The sequence below is a fragment of the Haliotis rufescens genome, unplaced genomic scaffold (genome assembly GCF_023055435.1).
Source record: "Haliotis rufescens isolate VD_foot unplaced genomic scaffold, xgHalRufe1.0.p SCAF_8, whole genome shotgun sequence".
NCBI classification, from domain to species: domain Eukaryota; kingdom Metazoa; phylum Mollusca; class Gastropoda; order Lepetellida; family Haliotidae; genus Haliotis; species Haliotis rufescens.
In genome coordinates, this window is record NW_025964372.1 from 17,074,160 (window position 1) to 17,096,500 (window position 22,341).

Below are 22,341 nucleotides of genomic sequence, written 5' to 3' on the forward strand. Positions count from 1 at the left end.
AGTGCGTCGTTAAACATCAAACAAACAAACAGTAACGCTGCTATGACATGAATGTTGTTGCAGTCAAAAGAAGGAAAACTCATGTAGCCGCTTGCAGGAACCATAAAAGAACTAAACTTTGTAGATTCGTTGTAAAGTTTATCCAGACAAATACTTTGTTAGGTGGTTGTGATGTTGTATATGCAGAGAAAAACTCTCTCACCTTTATCAGAGTATAACATTGTCACATTGAATTGTCAGAACTGTGCCCGACAACACACACCTAAATACATATACGAGTGACAGTACCTCATCGGGATATAAGGGCACTGCTGATTTAAAAAATACTGTCTAATATTATGCCCCGTTCACATGCACAACATTTACTCACATAAGTATTTTTGCACGTGTGTAACTGTACATACGTGTGTATATGTGAATTTACTATGCGTTCACATAAAAATTAGCTAAGGTGTGTAAATAAGGTACGTAAATGGCGTAAGGCACACCTATCCATCGGTCTGTTCACGTCTTCAACATGAAAATGTTGTTTTCCAGCCAAAGTCACATGAGAAGAGAGTTACCTTACAGAAATCTTCACATAGAGCAATATGTGTTTAATTTAATCTATACACAATTTTTTGTCTCCTGGAAACCCAAAGAAAGCTACGTCGGCCCAGCACTAGATGTCCGCATTAAAGTTGGTATTGTTGCTGTGTACTGAATAGTACTGTGTGTGTGGCTGCTTGTACTAGTCCAGACTGATGCTGATTTATACTGCTAGCTCACTGAGATACCATGCCGCAGTTTAACATGACTACCCCACTCAGACACAGTATACTGACTCCGAGCCGACCAGTCCTTGTTTTAGTCCCTTAATGCCGAGCGCCAGACAGGGTAACAACAAGTACCATCTTTTAACGTCTTTTGGTATGACGCAGTCGGGGATCGTACCCGGGACCTTCCGCTCTCCGGGCGGACGCTCTACCACTAGACCACGGAGGCGGTCTGCAACTATGTATTTAATCGACAAACAGTTAATAAGATCAAAATCACCCGCACTTCTTGTGCTTTTTATTTTAACTCCGTTTGGCAAAGTGCGCATGGCAGTGCTACTGACTCGATGTCCGCAACACGTTCCCATGTAATGACCTGTCTGCATTATATGTATTTCAGTATATTTGTATAGTTGTATAATTTGTCTATTTGTCAACAGTGGATGCAACCTTTTGGAAAAGAAGAGGTGCATTTTGTAATGAAAAGTTAACATAGAATATTTGTGTTAGATGAATAGGATTTTGTTTTGTTTTTATTTATTTTTATTCAGAAGCCCCTGTTACAGTCTGGAGATCCGAGCCCAGGGTATCCAAGAACCACCATTACCTAATTATTTTATACAAAATAATTTCAAACAATTGTCTTGTGATGTTTTATGACATAAAAAGGACATACACATCGCATCCACACATCATTCACACAGAAGTATTTAAACAAGTTTGTACCAGGTCAAGTACATGAGATTTACATCGACGGTTCTCAAGAAGACGACGATACAACATCCATTGTGAATAAAACTTACTCTGAGTGCTTCGATTAAAATGAACACATTTTTCAATATTGTAACGACAGTGTAATTCTCGCTACAAAAGGTTTAAGTTCAAAGAAATATCCTGCAACTTGCATTTATAAATGAAATATTTGGCAAAGAATATAATTAAGAAGAAGTTTGTTGCATAAAATCGATGTAGTGTTGGTATTGTTTACACTTTAGACCCGTGGAGATTCCGGGGTAGAATAGTTCTTCAGCAACCCATGCTTGCCGTAAAAGGTGACTATGCTTGTCGTAAAAGGCGACTAACGGGATCGGGTGGACTTGGTTGATGCATGTCATCGATCCCAATTGCGTGGATCGATGCTCATGATATCAATCACTGGATTGTCTGGTCCAGACTCGATTATTTACAGACCGCCGTCATATAGCTGGAATATTGCTGAGTGCGGCGTTAAACAACATACCAACCAACCAACTGCACCTCTTTAAATGAGATTTAATGGCAAATTCGCTTCGTGTCATAACTTGACAATTTATACTATGTTTTTTATGATGTCAGGTATATAGAGGCGGATCCAGGATGTTGATAAAAGCGGGGCACGTGACTATACCCAAGTCACGCAATAAACAACTAACACATGACATAATTGCAGTTAACGTTTCTGAAAAAGGAGGATATCCTTGCACGTTTCATCCACGTGGCTTCAATACCACTACTTCTCTGCTTGTGAACATCCGGGTTAGATATTAATCACTGGATTGTCTGGTCCAGTCTCGATTATTTACAGACCGCCTTCATATAGCTGGAATATTTGCTGAGTGCGGCGTTAAACAACAAACCAACCAACCGGGTTGGATTTGTCCTTGTCTTGCCATGCTTGTCGTAAGAGGCGACTAACGGGATCGGGTGGTCAGGCTTGTTGACTTGGTTAACACATGTCATCGTATCCCATGCTCATGATGTCAATCACTGGTTTGTCTAGTCCGGGCTCGATTATCTACAGCTCGCCGGCATACAGATAAAATATTGCAGACTTCGGCGGTAAACAACAACCAAACACTACATTGATCGTTATCGATACTGAGCTCCCATCTCCCCGATCTAATGACTCATACGCCATGCATTCGGCTCATCATATCTAGTAATCGCCAACCTTTTAGAAATATACAATATGTGCATAGAGATGTTAATCGAGTCATACATTAAAACCATAAACGTACATTTTGCACAATTAACACTAACTCGTTTCTGTTTCCCTTTTGGTATCATATGAATATTGGGCGGTCGGGTAGCCTAGTGGTTAAAGCGTTCGCTCGTCACACCGAAGACCCGGGTTCGATTCCCGACATGGGTACAATATGTGAAGCCCATTTCTGGTGTCCCCCGCCGTGATATTGCTGGAATATTGCTAAAAGCGGCGTAAAACCATACTCACTCACTCATATGAATATTGTCCCTATATTTATACAGAGCAGATGTGCCAGTTTCACAAAAGACATCATTTTCTACACCTTGACTGGAAATGTGACAGAGACAAAAAGCAAAGGTCAAAAGCGCCATGATTGTAAAATAAACAACACTGAAAATACGGACATAAATATTATTTGCAATACGGTAAAATCAACCATGTTTAGAAGTTACAATGCATGCAGTACAACACTTACGTGGCCCACGAGGACGATGTCATTAACCCTCATTCACAACACATACATCAATAACAAATCACCTCTCTTCATTTACCGCTCAGATTACACAAACGCGTGCAGTTGGTAGCATGTGGCCTATTTCACCTTAACAGGCATTAACTGGTTCGTTTAATCAGTCGTTAATGTGACTGATTCCCACGAATCAATAACCGCACGAGGAATATCTATATTTACTCAAATCCAAAAGAACGTCAAACTTTCCAATTTCGGATAACTGGATGTGTGGTTATTGTAAAACTAGACACCTTTGGAAGATCTTACCAGTACCGTGGGCACCTGTCTATTACGTATAGCCGAATCTATAAGGCGAAAGGAAATATAAAGCGCAGAGCAAAAGAAAGTATATTTGATGGTGATCAGACCAACATCTAGTCTCTGAAATGAACATATCGTTCAGAAAATAAACAGTTCCTAAATTATCTTAATAAAAAAATATATAAAAAGGAGCCCAGAGAATCTCTTCATTTTCAGATACTGCAGTAATCTAGACTTGCATGGGCTTGCATGATATATTTGTATCAGGGTCTGTAAGACAGACAAGATGGTGATAAAAAATGAAACAAACAAGACATGGCTTTTCGATGGTGATGTATTTGATACGGGTATCATAGTTTTGTTTTGGACCTTAAGTTTGCAGTGTTTCGGCGACTGTTTTCAGCCTAGTAAGGTATTGTAATTCTTTGGTCAAATCCAATTTTTAAGCGTACATTGTACTTTCTTTTGCGCAGCAGTTAACCTACGGCAATGCCAAACCACTAACAGAATTCACTTAAGGGACTAAATAAGTGCTTTGAACATGTCTTATATGTAATAATTAACTTGAATGAAAGCAGGGTAGGAAAACAAAATTACTGTAAATCCTTGAATACACGACTGTCTTGATTAAACGCCTGATCCAACTACCCCCTTGAATAAACGTCGGGTCGTATTTTAGTCAATAAAATTTAGTTAGTGGATCCTAACAATTATTGTCTGTTAGGATCCATACCGTATACCGTATCAATTTGAGGGACAGAACGTGAGAAAAAAAAGCAAGACTTTCACATAAAAATCACCCTCTGAACAATATTAAACGCCTGCCTTGAATAAACGCCGGGTCTCGGGATCTTACGAAATTAATAAACGCTGGGCGTTTATTCGAGGATTTACGGGTAGATTACAAAAGACACAGCACAACGAGCAGATTTGCATTATAATGGTTTCGATCAACATCATCTTAAATAAGTTTTTTCATTAAGTACTCCCTGACACACACAGTGGATACGTTACACTACCTTGAACTTAATTGACATAGCTGCAAGTAATTGGACGCACTGTAAAACCACACAGGACCAGGGAAGTTAGTGTACCAAAACATCATTAAAGTTATTGATATTTCTTCACCAGTACTCATGTACAGCCGTCAGAACAACATGCCTGTTTACATATATATAGCGTGCTGTGTTTACCAATTCACACGACGCTGAACTGGATATTAAAGAAGGGAATCTTGCGAATATTCAGGATATAAAATATATTGTTTGCTTTGAGAAAACCATTGAACGTGATATTCAGTCATAAAACGAAGACAAATAGCCGAAGGCTGCAGGCAGTAGATATCATCTTCAGACACACTGTGTACTGATAATACCTACATCCGGGTCGGCCAGTGCAGTAAGGTTCACCATTGTTGTGGCAAAGTGATGGGGAACAAGCAATATTATTATTTTTTTGTTGCTGTTGCTTAACGCCGCACTCAGCAATATTCCAGCTATATGACGGCGGTCTGTAAATAATCGAGTCTGGACCAGACAATCCAGTGATTGTCAACATGAGCATCGATCCACACAATTGAGATCGATGACATGCATCAAATAAGTCAGCGAGCCTGACCACCCGATCCCGTTAGTCGCCTTTGACGGCAAGCATGGTTTGCAGGAGACCTATTCTATATCTTCACGGGTAACAAGCAATATTCACATCATAGATATACTACTCAAAAGAAGTTAAAGACCATTTGATTCTTTCATATTACTATAGTTACTATATCAGAGATACGTCATCAGCAACATATGTCTGACGTGCTCTTCATTTTGATAGATGTAACATCTTACTTTAATCAAAATTAAATATAGATTTATTTATTTTCACGCCGTATTTTAGGTGTCCTCAAGTGAGGTGAGGTGAAATGGGATTTAACGTCGCGTCCAAGATTATTGCACTTATATAGCGACGTGCATGCACGTGGATGTGTGTGTGTGGCTGCTTGTACTAGTCCGGACCGATGCCGATCTATAGTGCTAGCGTACTAAGATACCATGCCGCAGTTTAACATGAATACCCCACTCAGACACACTATAGCCGACCAGTCCTTGTTTTAGCCCCATTATGCCGCCAGACAGGGTAACAACAAATACCATCTTTTAACGTCTTTTGGTATGACGTGGCTGGGGGTCGAACCCCGGACCTTCCGCTCTCCGGGCGGACGCTCTACCATTAGACCACGGAGGCGGTCTGTCCTCAAGTGAAAATTGGTACTATGATCTAATATGCAGATATATATAAATAACATGACGTCAATTCTATATATGTAATTACCAGGTTTCTGTCGTGTTGTAATGCCGTAAAATATCGTACATTGTGCTGACATGTCTTTTTTTTTTAATTTGTGACATAACAGTTTTAAAAAGTAAAACTTCAACAATTAAACTGTCTTGTGGAATATGGGATCCGGGTCAGTGACCCTTGAAAACCAAACATATTATCCTCCATTTCTTCGGAAATATGGGTTCTCTGCACTTCTATACATATTTCTGAGACCAGCTTATCATTGTTCACGGGGATTGGGTCACGTGACCAACACACATTCGTATTAACCTGAACCTCTGGTTAGATACATATATTTTTTTAAGTTTATGAAAACGTACCTAGAAAACGTATATGATGTACATGTACACATGTATGTGCAAATAGCAAACTTACCTATGCGTTCTGGTCCAAATTCAATTAGCGCGGTTAAATGTGCAGGTAAGCTGGCGCTTCATTGAAAACACGGTATGCTCATCTCCATTCGATTATGATAAAATTTAAAAAAGTGAACTCATTGGTGTTACCCAATACTTTGAGTATAGGTACTTGATCTGAATGAAGGAAACACTAATAACAACCATTAAACAAGGTATAAACTAAAATATTATTTCTTTTTCCCAAAATATCTTCTTTTTAATTTTGTAATCCATGTAGTAAGTACGGGTTTTACATACATACGGTGAATGTAGTATAGATCTATCGAATCTATGTTCAACCATTTACAACACTGGCAAGCAGAGGCGAACGTTCGCATACAGCTTTCCGATTAGTTTTGTTTTTGCATGGTAGTTTAGTCTTAGGGGCGGCGGGGTAACTTGGTGGTTAAAGCGTTGGCTCGTAACGCCGAAGGCCCATGGTGCCGTTGTACAAAACAACCTTACAACGACTGTCAAATGTCTTGGTTAAGGTATGGGAGTTACGATCACCTTAGCGCTAAGATCGCTTTGTACAACGGCACCCAGGTTCGATTCCCCACATGAGTACAATGTGTGAAGCCTATTTCTTGTGTCCCTCGCCGTGATATTGGTGGAATATTGCTCAAAGCGGCGTAAAAGCCAACTCACTCACATATGACAGGTATTTTAAAGTGTGTCTCAGTGGGATACAGAAAAGCGCCAAATGTCAAGTTGTCTGTTGTCCCTAAAGCTTCAAATACTGTATTAGTAAAGGGGACTCGGAAATTGGAATAAAATAATAAAAAAGATAGTATGATATAAAAATTTCCTAGTTTAGAACACATGCCTCTTTTGATACATCCAGATTATTTGCACTGATGTGCGCGAGGATAGATATTCTGGTTCGTGCTAGTTTTGCGCTACGTCACGTTTATCACGTTTGCTATTCTCTTTGCAAACTACTAAAAAAATCCTTTACCTTCTGTTTACGCCTGGTGTAATTAAATATTAAACACTCGATTTATATCTGACATTGATCTAGATGAACGTTTCGTTTTTCACGCTTCTATCCTTTCTCTGATATTTGGGAATAATCTTCCAAATATGTTATACCAAGTATGACAAGTTCGTATAAACAGCATATAGGTCACGAGATATTCCTGATAGAATATCAGGTATTTTGTTCCAGTACTAAGAAGTGCGTAGATACATTGGCTCTGCTGTAAAAGAAACACAGGAAGCGGAAACTAAAGCAAGCAAGAACGCATGCGCGGTAGTCAATTGACCGACGTATCGATTTGTGTGTTTCGCACTGGGATGCACCTTCAAGATAAGATTTAGTAGTCAAGTCTGCAATAATCTGATAACCATTGAGGGGACATCAAAACGGATACGACACCAACATATCAGGCCTCGGGCAACTTGGATTTACCCTTCAGACAGTGGCAAAACAGTGTTCTTCGAACAGGTGCCCGCTAGTGAGGCGGATTTGACAGCAGCTGACAGTGAAGAATTTGTGAAACGTGGGCAATTCAGCCGTGTAGTCTTTTCAAGTGACGCGCGCCCTTGGACATTTTGCCCTCCGAAATGGTTAGGCAGCCAACACGGAATGATTCATACCAATTTTGAGGAATTGGATCACCTTAGAACCATGGGCAACGGCTGAGTCTTTGAGGAGGGCTTCTGTATATTTGACAGTTGCAACGGTTGTAACAGGTGGCTGGCAGTGTATATACAGTCCACTATTGTTTACAGTGGGTGACCCCCGCTAGGGTCAGCCCTTCCGCTGTAGTACTGCTGTCACCGTGTAGATTGTAGTTTATTCGTTACATTATGGTCCTGGTGTCAACATGATGTCCTTCATGTCTAAGAAAAAGAAGTATAAATTTCAAGTTACCCTAGTTGTAGAAGAACTATCATCAATGACATTCCCAAATGGAATATTCTTTGCCAAAGTCAGACTGCATGAAGGAGGGAATTTCTTGGATCACTCTTCTCGGTAAGACTTGAGTTTCTTCTCATACATTTTGTTAGCATAAAGAATCTGTGATAAATATCAGTACAGCATGTTTACCTGGGGAGACATAGTAGATCTAGATTTTCCTGTTTGTTATATTGGGTTTCAGGATCTTCTATCATGTCTAGGTTGAGACAGATCTACACATTAAGAGACATATGATTTTTATACATGCAGATAATTACATTGTGAGAGAGTTACATATTTGTCAATGCCATTATCATGATCATTTTGTTAGGATATAGCCAATTATATTTTCTACTAACAGTGTCAGCTTGTCTGATCCATTGTTAAGGACAGTGATGTGGCAGTCATTCATTTTGCTGCTCACTCACTCATCATATGCTCATGAACTTCAGTTGTTGTTGACACGACAAATGAAGATCGGCTCAATGGTTACTTTGCTAGCTCATCACACAGAAGGCTGGAGTTCGATTCTTAACAACATTCTTTAAGCACTCTCACACTCACTCACTCACTCACTCACTCACTCCCAACCCACCCAGCCACTATGTCACTCACTCACTCGCCCACTCACTCACTTCCCACCCAGCCAGCCACTATTTCACCCAGTCAGCCAGCCACTATTTCACCCAGTCAGCCACTCACTCACTTCCCACCCAGCCAGCCACTCACTCACTTCCCACCCAGCCAGCCACTCACTCACTTCCCACCCAGCCAGCCACTCACTCACTTCCCACCCAGCCAGCCACTCACTCACTTCCCACCCAGTCAGCCACTCACTCACTTCCCACCCAGCCAGCCACTCACTCACTTCCCACCCAGCCAGCCACTCACTCACTTCCCACCCAGCCAGCCACTCACTCACTTCCCACCCAGCCAGCCACTCACTCACTTCCCACCCAGCCAGCCACTCACTCACTTCCCACCCAGCCAGCCACTCACTCACTTCCCACCCACCCACCCAGCCACTCACTCACTTCCCACCCACCCAGCCAGCCACTCACTCACTTCCCACCCAGCCAGCCACTCACTCACTTCCCACCCACCCAGCCACTCACTCACTTCCCACCCACCCAGCCAGCCACTCACTCACTTCCCACCCACCCAGCCAGCCACTCACTCACTTCCCACCCACCCAGCCAGCCACTCACTCACTTCCCACCCATCCAGCCAGCCACTCACTCACTTCCCACCCAGCCAGCCACTCACTCACTTCCCATCCAGCCAGCCACTCACTCACTTCCCACCCACCCAGCCAGCCACTCACTCACTTCCCACCCAGCCAGCCAGCCACTCACTCACTTCCCACCCACCCAGCCAGCCACTCACTCACTTCCCACCCAGTCAGCCACTCACTCACTTCCCACCCACCCAGCCAGCCACTCACTCATTTCCCACCCAGCCAGCCACTCACTCACTTCCCATCCAGCCAGCCACTCACTCACTTCCCACCCAGCCAGCCACTCACTCACTTCCCACCCAGCCAGCCACTCACTCACTTCCCATCCAGCCAGCCACTCACTCACTTCCCACCCACCCAGCCACTCACTCACTTCCCACCCAGCCAGCCACTCACTCACTTCCCACCCAGCCAGCCACTCACTCACTTCCCACCCAGCCAGCCACTCACTCACTTCCCACCCAGCCAGCCACTCACTCATTTCCCACCCAGCCAGCCACTCACTCACTTCCCACCCAGCCAGCCACTCACTCACTTCCCACCCAGTCAGCCACTCACTCACTTCCCACCCAGTCAGCCACTCACTCACTTCCCACCCAGCCAGCCACTCACTCACTTCCCACCCAGCCAGCCACTCACTCACTTCCCACCCAGTCAGCCACTCACTCACTTCCCACCCAGCCAGCCACTCACTCACTTCCCACCCAGCCAGCCACTCACTCACTTCCCACCCAGCCAGCCACTCACTCACTTCCCACCCAGCCAGCCACTCACTCACTCACTTCCCACCCAGCCAGCCACTCACTCACTTCCCACCCAGTCAGCCACTCACTCACTTCCCACCCAGCCAGCCACTCACTCATTTCCCACCCAGCCAGCCACTCACTCACTTCCCACCCAGCCAGCCACTCACTCATTTCCCACCCAGCCAGCCACTCACTCACTTCCCACCCAGCCAGCCACTCACTCACTTCCCACCCAGCCAGCCACTCACTCACTTCCCACCCAGCCAGCCACTCACTCACTCACTTCCCACCCAGCCAGCCACTCACTCACTTCCCACCCAGTCAGCCACTCACTCACTTCCCACCCAGCCAGCCACTCACTCATTTCCCACCCAGCCAGCCACTCACTCACTTCCCACCCAGCCAGCCACTCACTCATTTCCCACCCAGCCAGCCACTATTTCGCCCAGTCAGCCCCTCACTCACTGAGCCACCCACCCACTCATGATTAATAACATGTGGACCAGCTGTAGTTTTTCATCGAAGTTTGTATATTGCAGCCAATCAAGTTGATGGCCAAGATAATTACACAAGGTGTAATTGATTGGATCTGTTTAATTTAGTTACATGCCACAAACACTGCAAATACCACCTAACGTGTTTGTTGTTAGTTACAAATTGCTAAAATTGCTAATTATTGTTGCTTCTGAACAAGCTTGTGTGGCTGGAGTAATGAGATGCCACTGAGTGTTCTCCTTCTAATGTGCTGATCAACACTCACCCTAGGGAGTTTCAACATGAAAGTGCTATGTAGTCACATTTTTAGGCTGTTAGAGAAACATAGAAAGACTTATGAAAGTCAAGGAAATAAACTTAATGTTTTATAAGCATGATAAGGAAGAGAATATGGATGTCAACTTCTATATTGGGGAACACAAGGTTTCAGAGTACATGCTTACTCCTTCATGTCCTCCGAAACGTGTTCCTCATATATAATAAACATAAAGAAGTTGACATCCATAAAATCTCTTGCTTATGTGTATCACTTCTAAATGCCTTTTAAATTAAAGACTTTGTTTTATGTTGACAAACAAAGATTAAGAATTGCTTTGAAAACAAATCCTGATACAGTAAACTATGGTTATAACAAACTCAAAGTTACCACTAAATTTGGTTATTATAGTTTGTTATAAGCATATATACAGCAAATGGAAAGGGCAAAATAACCCAGTTTGTTATATCCGTCCGTTCGTTAAACATTTGTTAAGGCGCGTTTGTTGTAAACATAATTTACTGCATATTAAATGTTTTAAAGCAGAAAATCTCAAGGACACCAGATTCCCTCTTGTTTCTAAGCAACTATCTCTTATTGTTATCATCATGATCATGTTAACATTAATGCATCATTAACTAACAGCATAAACAAATAAATGCTTAGATCATTGTAGATTCCAGTTTCCTGGGTTTAGTACACATATGTAATAATTTCATCAGAATACTGAAAATACAGAGATATAGCCTGGTACTATATTCCATAATCATCATAATAAGCACTCTGAGTGCTCAGAAAATTGACTGGTGGGGGGAGTGGGGCTCAACTGTACACCACAAACTTAATTTGTTTTCAGAAATCAAACAGTAGTGAACAAATTTCGTTCAAAAGTTGATGGAACTAAACCTTTTTTGATAGTAATTACTAGGCAATTATATACCTCACCTGCACTGCTGTTTTCTGTAAGAACTATATATTATACACAAGGAAATATGAACTGTTATATCTTAGGAGGGACCGCTTTTAAAGACTACTTAGAGACTGGTCTACAAGTTGTCGCTTTTGAGAGAACAGAGCTTAACATGCTTAATACGGCAAATATGGTAGGCTGGGTAACAGTAAGAAATATTCTCTTGGCAGGACCTCATTCTTTGTAGGGGCGGTCGGGTAGCCTAGTGGTTTAAGCGTTCGCTCGTCATGCCAAAGACCAGGGTTCGATTCCTGACATGAGTACAATGTGTGAAGCCCATTTATGGTGTCCCTCGCGGTGATATTGCTGGAATATTGCTAAAAGCGGTGTAAAACCATACTCACTCACTCACTCATTCTTTGTGGTGACATTATTTGGGGTGAGTGGGAGAGAAATGATTATTCTCCTTCGTTTAGTTATAATGTTATAACTTTAAGGTTTAAGAAGCCTTTCCACCATCCACTGTTTCATTACAGTAACTTAGCTGCAAACTGCCATCTCATATTTTACCCGGCGAGCCAATATTCATCACGTGACAGGTCAACACTGAATACCGATCAGGTGACTTATCAATATTCGATGTCAGTGTCAGTCACGTGATTTGGGGGTCTACATTGAATTGTATTGTTTTGTCATGTGGTACAGATACACATTTTTTATTTTCATGAGCCTGACGCCCCTACTGAAAGTTAGTGAAAAGCAGCTGGAAAAGAAATAAATTACATGAATTAAGCATGAAACAATTTATTTTTGTTATGTTTCACTCTTGTAATATAGACCCTCGTATGCTATATAAAATGTTATAGAGAAATTCCATGTCTACATCACTTTTAATGATTCAAGAAGCCAGCTGCACATGCTGTAGTTTTAACTCCATTACAGAATGAATTTCATATTTACCTCGTCAAGAGTAATCATTCATTTTGTTATACCGAAATTCGCTTTAGTTTTTATGAAGTCTTTAAAATGTCCTCTATTCATTACAGTAACTTAGCTGTGAACCGTGAAGTGTTCGTACAAGACGTCATCTTGTTTTCTGGCAGATGAGTCAATATTCATCACGTGACAGATTAAAACTGAATACTGATCATGTGACAAGTCAATATTTGAAGTCAGTGTCAGCACATGATTTGGGGGTCTACATTTAAATGTATTGTTTTGTCACATGGTACGGATTGATCAATGGAATTGAAGATTCTTTATAGAGGTTTAACAACATATATTCTTAAAGCATTGTTAGTGAAAGATACGGGAACTAAATTATCACTCTTCAGGAATAGACAGAGAAGCATGTACTACATTTTTTTTACGCATGCATTTTGAATCATCATCCATGATAAGTGTTAGGCTAAAAAAATAATAGTCTTGGTTCTCAGGCACCGCCCGCATCATCATAAATCATAAAGTTCGCCACACGTTTCGTTTTTATTTCCATTTTTTTTTAAAAATCCAAAAAATCCTTACATATTCCAAGTCCAACGGTAGACAAATACTGTATTCCATTATTTTACTCATCAAGGAATACATTTATGTAGGGAGGCCCTTTGCCAGGTTGATTGTACACAATTTCTTATTGATTAAACAACTGTTTATTGGTTTGAACAACCAAAAAAAAAAGAAAAAAGACACTGCCCACCCACATTTTATTTTCAAAAAACATTGCCTGAGAGCCAATTCTTTTATTTTATGAAGCCTTACATAGATGTCCCCTGCCACTGTGAAATAATTATGTTCAATTCACTACCATCATTACGTAATCATGGTAATGTGCTGAACATCAGCAATGAATATCTGTAAAACGCTCTTTCCTAGAATCACTGTATTTAATTAAGCATGCTTCAGTTGAGTTATGGCCATTGTTTTAGCATCAATATGTTTGATGTATTAGGATATGAAAACAATGGAATTTTTTTTATTTATGAATCTACCGTAAAACAGAATAATTTGGAGTGGGAAATGTTTAAACTCATTGAAAACATGCTTTGTTAGAACATTTTTTAGATTGCATTTGGTGAATTTTTATTTCAAGACGTTTTTCCCAAAGGGTAATAGATAAAATGAAGACTTCCCATTTAACATGTTTAACAATGTTTAATATTGTACTTGGAACCAGGTATTAAGTAATGTTTGCATGAGTGACTTCCCGATATTGAGGGGTGGTGGGGTAGCCTAGTGGTTTAAGCATTCCCTTGTCACACCAAAGGTCCATGTTTGATTCCCATGTGGGTACAATGTGTGAAACCCGTTCTGAGTATCTCTTTGATATTACTAGAATATTCCTACAACCAGCATAAATCTCTAGTTATGCCTCAAACATATTGACATATTGATAAACGATACAAGTGTTTAACGTGTCACACAACACAAACACTCCACGGCGATAGACATGTCTAATTAACAGTGACGTACCAGCTTGTTTATGCATTATTCTCAGCAGTAGACTAGAGTTAATATATGTGTGATGCCATTAAGAACTATAGGTACGCAAGTTTATAAGGTTTACAGGGGTAATTATGCTGACTGTTGTTATACATTTGGGTTTTTAATTTTTCATGCATATTTGTAAGCAAGCAAGTTGTGGGAGTCCCAAGATTCAAGTACTACAGAAACCACAAGACCCACTTTAACTTCTGACACTGTATGCATGGTGTGAAATTTGATAGTTTCGTGTGTCATTGTTAAGTTATTTGACCCAGGGTTACCAGGGTTACTAAATATGTTTTGTTTGGTGTCTCCCTTTGCTGAATAAGGAGAGCTACTTAAAGTCAGTGTCAAGTTTATCGTGTTTCCATATGTATGATCAGGGGGCAGGGCTCGATTTAGCAGCATATTATTGAAAAATGATCAATAAAACCTAATATTGATGTCTACATGCACGAAGTGCATGTAAAAATGTCTGACAAACCCAATACCTGTATAGTTTATTTACCATACTACATCACTAATCCCTGATACGTGTAATTTGCTATGCTGTCTTACTTAGGATTGATGTCATCCAACTGTGGGTACTTCAAGATTATGTGCACTGTTATCATGGTTAAATGTTACAGCAATTCGTCATTAATTTATGTGACACGAGCTTGTTTCAACTTTGATTAATGTTTGGGACCACAGAGCAACCTGTGATTTTTTCAAGCAACTTGGTTTTCATGTCAGCCAGCACCTGGTGCAAGTTAGATCAAGTTTTTAATCAAGCCCTGCTACCATATTTGCCATATAAACTTACCAAGCACCCTGGTCCAAATAGCCTGAATGACCAACTTCTTGACCAATCTGTAAGTATATTTTAGAAAGATCCCCTACCAAGACCAAAATTTACATGACAGTCCATATTTTCTTGTGTATATTATAGATAGTTTTACAGAAAACAGCAGTGGACATGTGGAGAAGGGGTACATGTTTGCCTTGTAACCATGGTAACAATTAAATATTTTTAGTTTCAATGAAGTGGTTCACTACTGCTCGATCATGTCAACCTGCACCTCATGCAAGTTAAATCAAGTTCCTTAAATCGAGCATTTTTAGAGCATACTAATTATGCTAACATATGAAAACATGTGATTGGACCATTCAATTGGTGAAATGGTTTCACAAAAATTACAATTATTTGACTAAATTTTGGCTTAGAATCACAAATTGCTTCCCTAACGAATTATTTCATCATTCATTTTTTTTTATTTCAAGTGTAACCCATGACCTCCCTGTTTTTTTTTCAAAAGTTGTGTTGAGCTTGGTGTTGTACACTGACCGATCTGCAATTTGTATAGTGACACTGCCTGGGCCTACATGGTGACCCCATACACTGAAACAGCAGGCTAACATAGCCATTACTCACAGTTTAGTGCTAACCATATAAGACTGGATTTATTTAGTTCAGCCAGAATTAGATGCCCAAGCACTTAGCTGTAGCTGTTTTGGACAGCATTTAATTTGCAAGCTATCGATCCCAGTGTTGTTATATAGACCAGTGTGTGGTGACTCACGACCAGTTGTTTGTTGGCGAGTGAATGCGTATGTGTGTTATTCTAACTTACATATACTTGGTACCTATACCTCAGGGTAATCTGTCTACCAGTTTGTTTGTTTGTTTGTTGTTTGACGCCGCACTTAGCAATATTCCAGCTATAGTATATGGTCTGTAAATAATCAAGTCTGGACCAGACAATCCAGTGATTGACAACATGAGCATCGGTCCACGCAATTTGGATACAATGATATGCATCAACCAAGTCAGCAAGCCTGACCACCCGATCCCGTTAATCGCCTCTTACGACAAGCTAGTCGCCTTTTACGACAAGCATGGGTTGCTGAAGTGAGTGAGTGAGTGAGTATGGTTTTACGCCGCTTTTAGCAATATTCCAGCAATATCTTGGCGGGGGACACCAGAAATGGGCTTCACACATTGTACCCATGTCGGGAATCGAATCCGGGTCTTTGGCGTGACGAGCGAACGCTTTAACCACTAGGCTACCCGACTGCCCCGGGTTGCTGAAGACCTATTCTACCCCAGATCTTCACGGGCACTGTCTGCCAGACCCTAAAGAACACATTAAACAAGGAGTCCAACTCAAGTCTAGATTGCCTAAGTTCTAGGAATTAATCTGAAATTAAGGATTGTTCTGGGCTCCGTTTGGATTTTATTATTTCTATTTTGTACCTATAAACATGATAAAGTGTTTAAAAAGATGTAGAGGTTATCACATGAGTGTCTATGGGGACGGTAAATACATGTATCCTGTTTTAGGAATAAACATTGTATTTAGCGAGCCTTTGATACAGGATATTTACCATCCCTAAACACACAAGCGTGATAACCTCTGTATCATATTATGTCATTCTTCAATTGTTCTCGAAAAATCTCTTCTCATCTCTCACAAACATTACCTAAACATTTCAAATCTTCCTGGATTGTGCACATTAATAAAAATTACGTCAAAAGGTAAGTGATGTGTCAGTCAGACAGTGACAACAGTCAATATAGTTTTAACTAAAACCTGTTTCTTATAGCATGTGTATAGTATACAGTGCATAACTAAATATTCGCATACAACGATTGCCTACACAAATTGTTTCTACTTGGCCATGCTTGCCTTTTGCATAAATCCATCAGTCTATCTGCTAGAGTAACTGCCCTTTATCAAAAGGAAACTACTCTACTCTAACCCTAGTCTTTGAGACGTGACGTTTGTTTAGAGTCTGCCTGTCCTGTCATAACGTTATGAAGTGCAGCAGTCAGATGTACACATATCGACATAAAGAAACAAGGTAACAATTTGGATATATTTCGGCCAACTCCAACTGTTTTAATTTTTGGAAAAGGTTCCAAGTCGCAAGAGGTCCACAGATATGGAAACTGATCCCGCTAAGCTAGTGTCCTCGCTAAATTGTTTCGCAATTTATATCTCAAAAGTTGCCCAAACTTGTAAAATGCCTTAGCTACGTCACAGTTGGAGACTGATGAATGAATATTGCAATAAGTTTGGAAAATACTGGTATTCTGTGTTTTCCAAAATCACTGCACATTTTCAAACTCTTGGAATTTGATGATCATGTTTTATGTCTACGTTTCCATGTCACTGTCAGGTAACTTCAGCTCTGTTTGTACCCTCTCGTAAACATTAAGTTAGTCCTGTTTTTATACCATCTAGTTTTAAAAAATTTTGATTGTATTGCAGGCTTTGTGCATGTTGTGTTGACAATCTGTTACATTAACTTTCATAAAAATTTAATTAAATATTGTTTACATTAATTTTTGCAAAAGGGAACTGGTTGGCGAATCGCACCAACTCACTGTTATTTGCAGCAATCACGATCAGATTACCGCTATTGATGCCTTGAAATGAACCTTTGTTGTCCGAGAATGGATACATGTATCTTAAATGTCATACTTTGACTTGTAATAAAAATAAGCAAAGTTGTCATTTGACAATTGTATATCGATGATTCTGTATACACTAGAAATAGCAAATTGCAGGATACCTTCATGTAGTGATTCCTGATTGGTTGATCTTAAACATTGACTCGTCACTCGTGTTTCCTAAACAGGTTAAATCTCGTAATTGGGGAGGGTACAGCATCTCAGATTTTATATATGAAGTCCAAGGGATTGTATGGTATTTAAACCTGCGTCCTCGGAATATGACCTCGGGATAGACACTGGAGATATATAAGACATGTCTTTTCTTGACTGCATAGTCTGTCATACAAACCCTGAAAACAAATATATCCAATACAGCCATGCAAGTCTAATATTTGTCAAGTGTAGATTACTGAAGTATCTGAAAATGAAGAGAGTCTCTAGGCTCCTTCCTAATATATTCATAACTCTAATTTAACAGCTGTTTGTATCCGTAACATATGTCCATTTCAGAGATTGGATGTTAGTCTAAGGTAGGCAAGGAATTGAATATTGACACATGTACAACAGTCTAATGAAATATTGATATCCAGACCACAGCTTTCCAGAGGTTACTGGTAAAATTAGGAATGCATGAAAGAACACCATCTCCATGGTGCATGACAACTATAACAATGTCCTTATTAAACATCAAGTCATGTATATTTTGTGTAATATTGTTGGTTGTCTCTCAGTGCTCTTATGTCAAGCAAACTTGTGCTCCAAACCCACATAAATCTAACCTTTTGAAAAATTCAAAACCTGTTTTTGAAATTCCTGCTTTTTTTCCAGTATGTACATTGCCAGGCAAGAGGCAGACAATGGTGAAAAGGACAAATTACAGAGCTCCAGATAAGCTGCGTATCCGCGTAAAATACGCATCAGAAAGGCAGAAATACGCAGGAAAATAAAATCCAAGCGTATCAAATACGCAACGAACATTACAGATACGGTACAAAATTAAAACTTGTGTGTATCATCAAAATATTGTGAAGTAACCCTGCGTATTCGATTAGCAAATCAGCATCTTATTTTGAAATTATAAACGGGCATTCTGTCAACCTTGCCAAACTCCACGATGACAGTTACATCGTGATCATTTGCCATCACACTTTCGTGTGGAAGTATCGTGGTATTTTTGAGTCCTATAAAGCTCTCGAACTCACACAACACCAGTTTGCAGGGACTAGATGAATATTGTTTTTAAATATTTAACTTAAATACCCACATGTGTAAAAACTAGTGGGTAACAGAAATTTGAATACCCAGATAGAATTACTGATACCCAATGATTTAAAAATGCATGGGTAAAATACCCACCACACCAAAAGCTTATCTGGAGCTCTGAATTATTACCTCAACTAGACATGAGCTTAAGTGTAGGATCTGAAAGATGTCCATTAGGCTTGCTAGAATGGAATTTTCCTCCTCAGAGCCACTGAACTGTGAAAGAAGGAACAAATACAACATTGAATAGGTCAATATCCTTTTTCAAAGACCTCGCTACAGCACAGAGTTTTTAGTGTAAAAACCTCAAAAGGACTGCACCTAAGCATATTTTGGCATATGCAGCTCTCTTGCCATAGTCTTTTTGCTTAAAACCATTGGACATATGTTCAAATTCTCAGGGTTTGATATACATGATACAGATTCTTCTCTATAATATTCTATACAGTCAGGGTTCGAAATTCCTTATGCTACACCGGTGAAATCCCAATAGCACTGTTAAAATCTGGTCCTTGTGCCTGGAGGGCACACTTAGAAATTATACTTTATTAGCCCAAATCTTTAATATATTGAGTGATAATTGCTCTTTGCAACATTACCCAGTCTGAGGATTTAGAAACAGACAAGGGTTTCACAATTTTACTGGAATGGAAGGGCAAGCTACCTCATGGTGAACTGACATTCGCCAAATTTGAAGATGGACTAAAAAGATTCTTGTCATTGGCACACTGACATTCTAAAGGGCACATCTATACATGGTTATGAGTGCCTGGGGCACAAATCTCATTTCTATCCCTGAATTTTAACAAGCATGGAAATGATAAATGGGATAATGTAAAGGGCAAATGGTGATTTTCTGAAGTTCCAACTGACCATGGCAATGCTGGACAGATTTCTGGGAATGTTTAAGATGAATCAAAAGTTTTTAAAAGTTTTTAAAGTATTATAAAAAGGCCAGTATGAACATGTTAAGGAGAGCTAGAAAAGTACATGTGTATTGTGTTTTGTTTCCACGAGGGTGTTTGAAATGAGTAGACTTGTACACCATGACAAGTGAACACTTTAGCTACTGTACGTGCACGGTAATGGGTTATTTTTTCAGACAAACAGTCTGATATCGAGGACTTCCTTTATACCAAGCTAATTAGATCTTTGTATCATGACAAGCTGTCTTATGTATTTTTTATTTGTTTGTTTGTTATTTAACAATATTCCAGCTATATAACAGGACCTGTAAATAATCGAGTCAACACCAGACAAATTCAATACAGTGATCGATATTGTGAGCAACCATCCGCGCCCTCAAGGTACGAAGACGCACTAACAAACAAGTTGCCAATCCTGACCACCCGATCCAATTGGTCACCTCTTGCAGTGGGATTTACTGACCCGGAATCCCCATGAGAGTATTTAATGTTGATGTAGTCAAAAACTGAAACAGATTCATATTGTATACTACTTAAAAGAAGTAAAAAAACACCAGATTCTTTCATATTTCTGTCATTAACTATGGTAATTTGAAAGAATCGGGTGATCTTTAACTTCTTTTGAGTAGTATATTGTCTATTCTTACACTGATGGATAAGATTTAGTAGATTGTTGTGATGCACATTGAGAAAACAGACTATTCCTGTTGCTGGGTGTACCTGGATTGTATGTAAGAGATTACGTCTTCTGTCAGGTCACCGCGACCTGGATTACCTGAAGATTTCACTGTCAAAGTGTCATTTGTCAGGTGTGCAACGTTTACCTGGGGTTTAACGAGGTTTTCTCTCAGAGGCTGATCGTTGTCCCATGGGCCGTCTATAACATATTGGAATTAAAAACATTCCAGTGTATGTTGCCACATCAGTTTCGAGAATATTACTTTAATTTAATGGATTGTTTTACATTAGCATGATTAGTAGATTTGATGTATTGACTGCCTCTGAATTTAACAAAATAGGGGTTAAAAAAATCATGGTTTTCGACAAACAAACCACTGCATCGCTAATGCTTATGTCCCAAATTCCCTACCAGGGACTATTGTTTGAAAATCCTAGATAATTTCCTGTATCAAGAGCAACTGGGAATTACATTCCCCATGGGCTGATATTTGGTAAGTACTGTAAAACATGCAAAAAGAGTTTGAGAAATGCTAATTTATATATTGGTACTTCAGGGGGTAGATTTAATATAAAATTTGTACGTAGCCAGCAGGGCTTGCTCCTTTTAAAAGTTACTGGCCCTTCTCCAAACTTACTGGCCTACAACTAAATAATGGAGGCTGCAAAGCGGCCAAACCTCAAGTCGTGTAGCCACCTAGAGGGGCTCCAGAAATGTTTAGGACTCCTCACCCCTAAAACTCCTTTGAGAAACGCCCGCACTCTGAGATTAAATCTTGACGTCCATTTGCTAATATGGACCGGACTATGGACTATTACAAACATCATGGGAGGACCCAGGGACACCCCGGACATGTGTACACTGCCTATCTTCTGCATCATGTGCATATGGCCAGTCATCTGTGTAACAACAGGAAAAACCTGCGCTGCGTTCGTGTCTCAGCACTCTGCATTGTTAAGTTTGGTCGTTTATTCAGTAGATGTAATATGTTATGAAAAAAGATTCCATCTTTGAGGAGAATTTCTACAAATCATATTGCCACAGGCATTATGTCAAATTCCTGCATACATTTCAAGGCTGAGAGGTAATCATTTCTCTTGTTCACATGTTGTTGGGCTGCTAGGGTGAAGCATGTGAAGTGAAGCCCCAGGAAGCAGGGTAAAGTGTACTGTAAAGAGATGCACACAAGAAATGAGAGTTTACAAAATGTCCAATCATTTAGAGAGCATCTAATAAAAGCCAAGGTCAGACTAGGAACAACTGTTATTGTTATTATCCTAATATTGAAGAGGTCAAGTATTATGTTATGTAATCCACTTCCACAGACTTTCCTCAGGAAGGAAGCAGATGTCCAGAAGAATTCCTTGAAGCCTGGACATCTGGCATAGTATTGCTAGTGTCCCCAGTCTAGTTGCCAAGACGGTGATGGTACTTGACAATGGAGATATGGCCTCAAGGAGCCCACGACTACCTATAACTTCCATCTTCCCCTGGGGATTCAGGGGATAGAACTGGTTCCCCAGTAACCTATGCCTGTTGTCAGCCAACTAGGCCTGGTGACTTGGTTGATTCTGTATCATCGCATCCCAACTCATCTTCCCGAAGCAAGAGAGTTAACTGACTATAAAAGTCCAGTTTCCACCCTTGCCGAACTAGGCTGGTATTATGGAGTTACATTTTGGCTGAACTAACGAGTCAATGCATAGTCTAATAAAAAATCGCGCCTGAAATCGAAATCCGATTCGTAAACTGTTGTGCAGATTTCGGTCGATTGCAGGATTCAC

At 40.3% G+C, this 22,341-nt stretch overlaps 1 protein-coding gene across 8 annotated transcripts in view; it reads left to right on the forward strand.

Moving 5' to 3' along the window:
• Positions 1–7,478: 7,478 nt before the first annotated feature.
• Positions 7,479–22,341, forward strand: part of LOC124144829 (protein FAM102A-like) — a 70,420-nt gene continuing 55,557 nt past the window's right edge. For all 8 annotated transcript variants that reach the window (XM_046514417.2, XM_046514418.2, XM_046514419.2 and 5 more), the window contains exon 1: positions 7,479–8,200. In XM_046514417.2, coding sequence (XP_046370373.1) covers positions 8,052–8,200 — 149 coding nt within the window. In that variant the 5' untranslated portion in view covers positions 7,479–8,051. The remainder of the gene's footprint in view (positions 8,201–22,341) is intronic.